This window comes from Pinus tabuliformis, chromosome 8, assembly GCF_031772625.1.
Source record: "Pinus tabuliformis cultivar Carrire ecotype Pingquan chromosome 8, CPIR1, whole genome shotgun sequence".
In the NCBI taxonomy this organism is placed as follows: domain Eukaryota; kingdom Viridiplantae; phylum Streptophyta; class Pinopsida; order Pinales; family Pinaceae; genus Pinus; species Pinus tabuliformis.
Window position 1 is genome coordinate 2,038,133,854 of NC_142294.1, and position 9,192 is coordinate 2,038,143,045.

Here is a 9,192-nt window from a genome sequence, read left to right on the forward strand (position 1 = left end):
CTTGATAATTTGTCCATAATCAAAATAAATTCATATCTCCATAAATACTTATCGGAATCGGATGATCTTTAGATCAATCCTACACCTCTCGATGAGAGGAATCTAAGAAAAATATCAGAAGCCATAAATAAGGTGATCCACTCCCTCTCAACTAGGGAGAACTTCATCTGCAATCCGTTAGACTGTTGCTGCTATCCATCCATCAAATGCACTGTCCTGTACAGCTTGACCCCACTCTGCTCTGCTCTGCTTTGCTCTACTTTGCTCTACTCTGCTCTGCTCGAACTATGAAGAAGAAGAAATGATCGAGGATGTATCATACCATCCTCCACTGACCCAAAGTCAGTCTCAGAGTGTGAACCACTCTCACTGATCCTAGATCAATATCATTGATCCCAGATCAATGGAGGTCATCCTAGCATAGGGAGTACGATAGATACAGCGATGCGTCCATCGATAGTACTACTATGGTCCCTATCCTCATTTCCCTGCTCATTGATCAGATGAGAGGTACTTCCCATGAGTCCCAGACTGCATGGGTAGGATGCCTCGATAGGAGAACTAATCATCCTGTCCACAGGAGAATGAATCATCATGTCCAGTGGATGCCATGGAGAACTAATCATCCTGGCCTACAGGAGAACTAATCATCCTGCTCCACAGTCGCCACGGAGAACAAATCATCCTGGCCCACAGGAGAACTAATCATCCTATTCCACAGTCGCCACGGGGTGTCACAGGGGAAGGTTGAACCTTTACCCTGTACATAGTGCACCACCAGGGGATGGTGAGTCGCCCTATGGTCACATGTCGCTCCAAGAAGTACCCCACGCCCCCCTGGAGCTCCCAAAGCTCAATACATCATAATCGACCCTCATAAGAGGGTCTCTGAACGACACCAAGTTGTTCTCAGAAAGTCAGGAATTTGACCTTCCCTAGGGATTTGTCAAAATGTCGGCGACCTGTTCATCTGTACCGATATGTTGGAGCCTTATTGCTCCTCGCCACACCATATCTCGAATATAGTGGTACCTAATATCGATATGCTTGGAGCGATCATGAAATACGGGATTCTCTGATAAACGGATCCCACTCTGGTTGTCACAGAATCACGGTGGTATCCAATGTAAATCCAAACAGCTCACTAAAGAGCTTTCACAACCAGACTGCCTCACAGGAGGCCATGCTAGCAGCAATGTACTCTGCCTCAACGGTGCTCAAAGCCACCGACTTCTACTTCTTGATCATCCAAGATATCGAAGCAGATCCCAAAGAGAAACAGCACCCGGAAGTGCTCTTTCGGTCCACCAAACTGCCTGCCCAATCAGCATAAGTATACCCAAGTAGTCTCACATCTCTCGCAGTTTATCTCAACCCATGAGTGATTGTGCCACAAAGATATCTCAACAGATTCTTGGAACCAATCCAATGTGAGTGGTGAGGCTCAACCATATGTTGACTCAATGTGTTGACTGCAAAGCATATATCCAAACGAGAGATCACCAAGAACATTAATGCTCCAACAAGTTGACGATACTCGGTAGCATTTCGTAAAACAGGTCCAGCAGCACTACTGCTTAACTTCTTCAAGCCAAGCTCCATCAGGGTAGTTACGAGGTTGCAGTCCACCATGCCAAATCTCTACAATATCTTCACCACATATTTTCCTTGAGATAGGAAAATCTCCCCTGGTTTCTGCCAGACTTCCAGTCCTAGGAAATAGTGCATAAGTCCTAGGTCTTTCATCTCGAACTCAGAAGCCAAATCGCTCTTACATTCGTGAATGAGAGGGTTTGCACCTGTTAGAAAGAGGTCGTCAACATATAGCACTAGTATGAGAGGCTTGTTATCTATAACCTTAAAGTAAAGGTTAGGGTTGACTTCACTCCTAGTGAATCCCAGCTTCATCAAGTAGCTATCGATCCTCTCATACCATGCTCAGGGTGCTTGCTTTAGCCCATAGAAGGCCTTCTTCAACCTGCACACATGAGATTCTCAATCATAAATCTCAAATCCTTCGGGTTGCTCCACATAGACTTCCTCTTTGATTGAACCATGTAAGAACGCAGTCTTGACATCCATCTGATGTAGGTTCCATCCTTGCGAAGCAGCAAGGTCTATGATCGAGCGAATGGTGGTATATCGTGCAACTGGTGCAAATATCTCGTCATAGTCTATACCTTCCTTCTCAGAGAAGCCACAAGCGACAAAACAAGCCTTATACTTTTCCGCACTTCCATCAACTGCATGATTTATCTTGTAAAGCCATTTTGAAGTGACAACTGCTTTGTCCTAGGGTTTTGGGACCACATCCCAAACATCGTTTTTCATAATGGACTCATATTCCTCGGTCATAGCATCCTTCCATACTTGAAGCTTGATGGCATCTACGAATGACGAAGGCTCATTTTGGATGATCGTGCTCATGATGGTCAAGTATCCCTGATACCTGTTCGGCTTCTTACTTTCACGGAAGGTTCCTTGGGGTGCAATGTGTCCTTCAGCATCATCAAGTGTCCCCCTAAGCCATGAAGGCCTCTTCCTAGAAGAGGAAGGCTCTTGCGGAGGAGGATCAATAGGATCCATAGGTTCTTCCACATCGGGCATTGTCTCATCTTCTTTTTCCTTCGGTTGCTCGGTGTTAGCTTCTTTAGATCACCTTAAAGTAGGAAGATTGCCTACCTTACTAAGAGCCATATCTTCATCAAAGGTGACATCATGACTAATCTCGACTTCCCTTTGACCAACTACATAGATTCTATAGCCCTTAGTATTTTCGCTATAACCCACGAAGATTTCTTTCTTTACAAATGCACCCAATTTATTCCTTTTTTCTTTAGGCACATGAAAATATACAGGGCTTCCAAAAATTCTAAAATGAGATACATCAGGTTTCTTACCGGTGAACATTTCTTCAGGAGTCTTGGAACCCAATGCTTGATGAAGGCATCAGTTTTGTACATATACGGCGGTATTTGCAGCTTCGGCCCATAGAAACTTCGAAAGTGTTTGATCATGGAGCATAGCACGGACAGCTTCCACAGTTGTACGATTCTTCCTTTCCGCCACACCATTCTGTTCAGGAGTGTATGGTGTAGTAGTCTCCTTCTTAATGCCAGCCTCTTTGCAAAAGTCATGAAACTCATTGGATTCATATTCAGTCCCATTATCAGTCCTTAAGATCTTGATCTTCTTTTCGGTTTGATTCTTGATCAAAGCTTTGAAGTGCCGAAACCAGAAGAACACTTCATCCTTCTTTTTCAAGAAGTATATCCAAGTCTTGTGAGAATAATCATATGTAAAAGTGAGGTAATATAAATATCCTCCCAAGGAGTTCACAGGCATCATACCGGATATGTTTGAGTAAACCAACTGCAATATATCGGAGGTCTTGCTTTGGCTTGAGGGGAATGGTCCCCTTTTGAGCTTCCCTTCGGCACATCCTGGACATACACCTTCTTGCTCTAATCTGAACTCGGGCATCCCAGTCACCATTTTTCTTACATTGGGTAGAGCTTTATAATGAAGGTGAGCAAACCTTCGATGCCATAGTTCAAACTGAAGAGATGTGTCACAAGACATGACACCCAGCGAAATTCCACCGACTTGATATAATGAATCAACTCGAAACCCAAGAGTAAAAGCATCTTTAAAGTTCTTTTTCCATACACATACCTTGCCATCGCTGAAGGCCGCCTTGTAGCCTTTGTCTTCCATTGTCGAAATGGACACCAGGTTCTTTTTTAGATCAGGTACATATAATACATCTTGTAGGTGCATGGTATTACCCTAATTCAATTGAAGAGTGACATTTCCTACGCCTTTCACGGGATATTTTGAATTATCTCCAAGAACAATTTCCAGGTTGGTTTCCTTCTCTGTCAGATTATAGAGAGCTTCTTTGTAACCAGTGAAGTGCCTTGAAGCACCACTATCAATAAACCAATTTCCCAGCGAGTCCAGGGGAGCAGTAGTAGATAGAGCTGCTGGTAGATAATATTCATCTTGCTTATTGTTAACAGTGTTAGATTCATACCTAGAATTTCTTGCCTTCTTGAATGGTTGTCCTCTTCCTTGATTTCCAGCACTTCTTTTACTTCTGCCATTTGACCTGTCATTCCTTTGATTGCCTTGAGAGGGATTTTGATCATCGTCCCAGTGTGAGTCCCTTTTATTAAGGCACTCCCTTTCATAGTGACCCGTTTTATTGCAATTGTAACATCGTCCTTTTCTTCCACCCTTTGGTCCAGCCTTTCCTTTGAATTGAGCCCCGGAATTGTTTCTTCTTTTAGTATGAGAAGAAGAGGCAGAGGGATGACCTTTAAGTATGGGCATTTCTTGCTCTTCCATCCTCGTTTTTTCTTGAATGCATCTGGCCATTAATTCCTCAAATCCAGGAATTACATTATTGTTGAGAAGAGTAGTCCTGAATATATACCATTCAGATGGCAGTCCTCCAAGAGTTGTGAGTGTCATTTCCCTGTCAAGAATTACTTCCCCAATAGATAGGAGATCGTTCTTGATCTCGTTGATCCTTAAGAAATATGCTTGCATACTCTCATCTTTGCCCTTTTTAATTTCCTTCAGCTTATTTCTAAGAAACAAGACTTGTTTTGCATCATTAACTTTAAATAAACTCACCAGTCTATCGTAGATTTCCTTGGAGGTGTTCAGCTCGGAAACATAGGCCACCAAGCACTTGTCGACAGAGTCTCGGATGATCTTCCTTGCTTTGACTTCTCCCTTGGTCCATTTGTTCCTAGCAGCAGTGGATACATTTGATGGAGGCTCAACAATCCCGCCTCTCACATGGTCCAACACTTCCTGCTCTTCTAATGTTAGATCGAGAGACATCTTCCATCTGTGATAGTCAGACTTCTCACGGAGTTTGTCTTCAGCACGGAAGTGTGTTGAAGACCCCATGATTTCTTTTCAAGATAGCCTTGCCAACCTTCTCTTCGGTGATTGCTCTTGCTATTACTCTTGCTCTTGCTTGGGCTTTGTCTTCACCTCAGCTCCGATACCATGTTAAATTATGGTATGTTCTATGCTTAGAGCAGTTTACTTGTTTTTCTTCTTATTAGCCACAGATTAGCAATCACATATACATTAAGTAAAGTGCAGATAGAACATTAAATGATCAACAGAAAACAAGCCAAGACAAGAGACACAAGATGTGGCGGCTAGCCATGGACAAACCCCAATGCGAGGAAACCCTTTCATCAAATATTCTTTTATCTTCAATAGTTCAGCAGAGAGAAATAGTACAAAATTTGAATTCTGTAATTTTATATCAACAGCAACAAACCCTAGATCAGCAAAATCAAATTTGGTCAAACTAGCTGAAATTGACCTCTAAAATACTTGGTCAATTTCTGGTCAACTTGTCCTCGAACATCCTGAAGAAACAGCCCTTGAACAGCCCCAAAAGTTCAATCAATTTGCAGATTTCTGAAGTCAACTTGCAGCCCTAAACTAGGGCAGTCAACACAGGTCAAACCAGAAGTAAGATCACCTCGATTTCTGTGCCAAAAATTGCGGCCTGCCTAAGAGAGGCAACCACACCCAATCCGCACTTCTGGAAGGTCAACGCTTGGTCAACATTGGTCAAAGAGATGACCTGCTGCCCTAGCGTCCTTCTTTCCGTCTTCCTTGCCCTAGGACGTCTTCCTTTCAGCCACATGTGTGAGAGAGAGAGGCTCCTTTTATTCGTAGGAGAGAGAGAGAGAGAGAAGATGAGTGAATTGAATTGTCCAAATGAAGAGAATGCTCCTTGTATTTATATGCAAACGTTGAAGTTGAATAGACATGACTGTTGGGCTTCTGAGCCTACATAAGTTTGCTGGCCGACCTTGACAATTTGTCCATAATCAAAATAAATTCATATCTCCATAAATACTTATCGGAATCGGATGATCTTTAGATCAATCCTACACCTCTCGATGAGAGGAATCTAAGAAAAATATCAAAGCCAATTTTAACAAACATCAATAATGTACAAATATTCAAGCCAATTGTAACAATTGTCACTATGGCATCTCAGGAATTGAGCCCAAGAGACCATAAGTGCCATGAAAGGCAAATAGCTTCCATGAATGAACCAATGCTTACCATTGTCATGGAATGGAAACAATCCAATATTTTTCAAGCGGTAGAAGAATAAGATGCTCAAGATAAGTAGGCTGAAAATGCTATAATTGAATCAACAAATCAAACAATCAAATTGGCACCTTGGTTTATGGAATAATAGAGTATTCTATCAACTGAAGAGGAAGGCGTCAAAAGACAATATGAATATTTTGTAATTGACATTTAAACCGCGACTTTGAAGACGTTGACATACAAAAGAAAGTGGGACACATGTGCAAACATGGTTGTGCAAACTACAAAAGAAATTATTACTAATGATAGAGAGACACATCCCCTTCCCATAGAAGCTTGCAATATTGCCTTCCCACAAATTTCCAACGCGAAGTTACAAGAATTACATCCAAAACTTGGGCCCAAAGATAGGTAAATAGCTATTGGAAAGGTAATGTTCATTAAAGTCACTACCTCGCTCGCTACCTCCTTAAGTGAATTTCAGATATGGTTTATGCATGATAAGTTTGCCCTGGAGTGCATGATATGATAGGAATCCTGTAGCTATGCGAGACAGATAGGTACAGTGAAATATTAATAGCTAAAGAAGCATTTTCTACCCAGACGAAAAAAAATGGAGAGGTAGAGGAGATGCTGTTCCGTACCTGGAAACTAAGACTGAAGGGATTCTTAAACCCTCGGCGGGGCAATAGTCTTCGAAGAGGGGTCTGACCACCTTCGAATCCTAATTTATGACCACCTCTCGCCTTCTGACCCTTGTGCCCTCTACCTGCTGTTTTGCCCTTGCCAGACCCAATTCCTCTGCCCTTGCGGGTCTTCTTCTTTCTGGACCCTTTGTTGTCCCGCAAATCATTTAAGAGCAGGAGCCTCCTGCCCCCTACTGCATTTAGCGCTGCTCCACTGCACAACGCTGATCCGGAGGTAAATGTCGCTGCTTTTGTCGTGAATGGCCCATTACAAACTCTACTGGGAGCAGGAAGGTAAGAAAAAGCACGAGATGCCGCGGCTACTGCAAAATTAGAAATCCTCTTGAGGAACTGACGCCTGATCATCATCATCATTGTGTAATATTTCACTGACCCTCACTAACAGGATCATAACAGTGGTGTATATGTCCTAAATCTTCAGCAAATGCAGAATACGAGAACAGAAAATGCTCATGTTTTATTGCGTGTTCACCATCTAGTAGACGGGTAAGTATAAAGTGCCAACAGTTTACCGAATTGCGTGAATAAATCGGCACCCATAATGCACCTGCAATAAGATAACCTGCATTAAGCGTAGTTATTGTATTAAATGTGTCAAATCCTAAACCCTGAGAACGGGCGCAGGGAAATCATCATATACCGAGCAAACATACTGAAAAATCTACGGAAAACGTTTAGCAGCTGCCTGATTCAAGCCTTTCGACCTGTGACTTCGGAAATCATCGTCGAGCCCCGAACCCTAAACCTGCAAAAATGGGAAGGAATCGGCTACGTGCACCGGATTAAACTTAACCGATGTCAAATAAGTTAAGCTCGGATTAATTTAATTTTTAGATAGGAAATTCAGAAAGGATTCAAGTGTAACATAATTCATGTAAGCACAGGGCAATCCCTTCCCACGTCTGTACTCGGTTGGAATGGACGAGTGTTCTTCTCGCGTACGGTAAACACCATAGGTTTTATGTGTACAACTGAAGTATGTGTGGGTCTTGTATTGTTATCTTTTGCATTTCTTGTGTGGGTTTTGGGTCTTGTCTTTTTATCTTTTGCATGGCTTGTGTGGGTTTTGTATTGTTTTGTTTTGCCTATTTTATTTTTTGGATTTTTGTTAATTAATCATCTTGGAAAATTTAGTTATTTAATTATTGGTAAAATTGTGATTTATAGACGAGCTGAGTGTAAGGGAAATTTATAATTTTGAGGAAATAATTGAACAAATTTTATTTTAGAGCTAGGGTCATGTTTCAAATAATCAAGCACAGTCTTACGCCTTGCTTCAAGGAACACTCTTGGCCCTTTTCAATTGTTCCTTTAAGTTAATTATTATTGCAAACTCAAAAAATTCTATCAAACATAGGTGTCAGGCATCTAAACACTCGATCTAAAGTTAAAAACCATCTTTAGGTGTATTTGTTTTGGGTTGAACTACATTCCATGAGCTAGCCTTTATCACATTCTCGAGGAAAATAACTCCCTGGCAAACTCTCTAACCTCCCATACGAGGCACCCATTTGAAACCTTGTGGACCAACTCAAGGGCATCATTCCTACCTATTCCTTAACCTTTACTCATGCCATGAAGCATAAGTCTAACACAGCATTGGGCAACTTAGTCTGTCCCATTGATATTTGAGTGGACACACGCTTGAATGTGGGGAGTTATGAGGATCATCATGGAGGAAACAGATGTGTATATCTCTCACGGAGCAAGGAGCATTGCTTGGCATGCTAATGATATGAAGCAGTTATGGAAGGGGATTGTGAATTTGGTCATGGCGTCCTGTCATACATGGGTTGTTATACTTTTGGCTCTTATGTGATTTGGTCGTTTTCTATATTTCGCTGCAATAACTTTTGGTCGCCACCTTGATGAACATTTGGATCTCTTCCATGGCACATTATCGAAGCAAGGATCCCCTAATCTCCATGGTCAAAATTACTAACATGTAGGAAACTATATGCTACTTCCAAGTCAAAGTGAAGCAATTGACATCTCAATTGGCCTGTATTATGGAGATATTGATCAATCATAGGGTCTAGTTGCAACGTACAAAAGATGAATTGGACAACATGAGGTTTCAATTGGAAGGTTCACAACTCATCAAGCAAGGGGGACCATCGTCACCTAGGGAATTCAGATGTTCTACAGCTCCATTAGTCTTGACCTGCTCTGCTTCACCTCACAAGTTTCTCCTTCTACACCTGAATCTGGTTGTTACCCAATCGAGCATAGGTAAACTTGATGGACAACATCTTTGCTAGTCTTCGGATTAATCTATCAATTCTAGTTAAATTTTGCTTATGTCTAAGGGTGTCTTACAGAATATGTACATATTCACACCCCTGGTTTATTGTAATCCAATATAGTCATGGTCTAGATAGTT

At 41.8% G+C, this 9,192-nt stretch overlaps 1 protein-coding gene across 4 annotated transcripts in view; it reads right to left on the bottom strand.

Annotated features, from left to right (window-relative positions):
- The window catches only part of LOC149244624 (Ribosomal protein L18e/L15 superfamily protein), a 31,006-nt gene extending 23,184 nt beyond the window's left edge, over window positions 1–7,822 (bottom strand). The window contains exons 1-2 of one of the 4 annotated variants that reach the window (XM_089374923.1): window positions 7,463–7,822; window positions 6,747–7,356 (exon numbers count right to left, since the gene is read on the bottom strand). In XM_089374923.1, coding sequence (XP_089231049.1) covers window positions 6,747–7,163 — 417 coding nt within the window. In that variant the 5' untranslated portion in view covers window positions 7,164–7,356; window positions 7,463–7,822. Of the gene's footprint in view, window positions 1–6,746 lie in introns of all 4 variants that reach the window. The other 3 variants (XM_089374925.1, XM_089374924.1, XM_089374922.1) reach the window with 3 other exon arrangements.
- Between the last annotated feature and the right edge of the window lie 1,370 nt (window positions 7,823–9,192).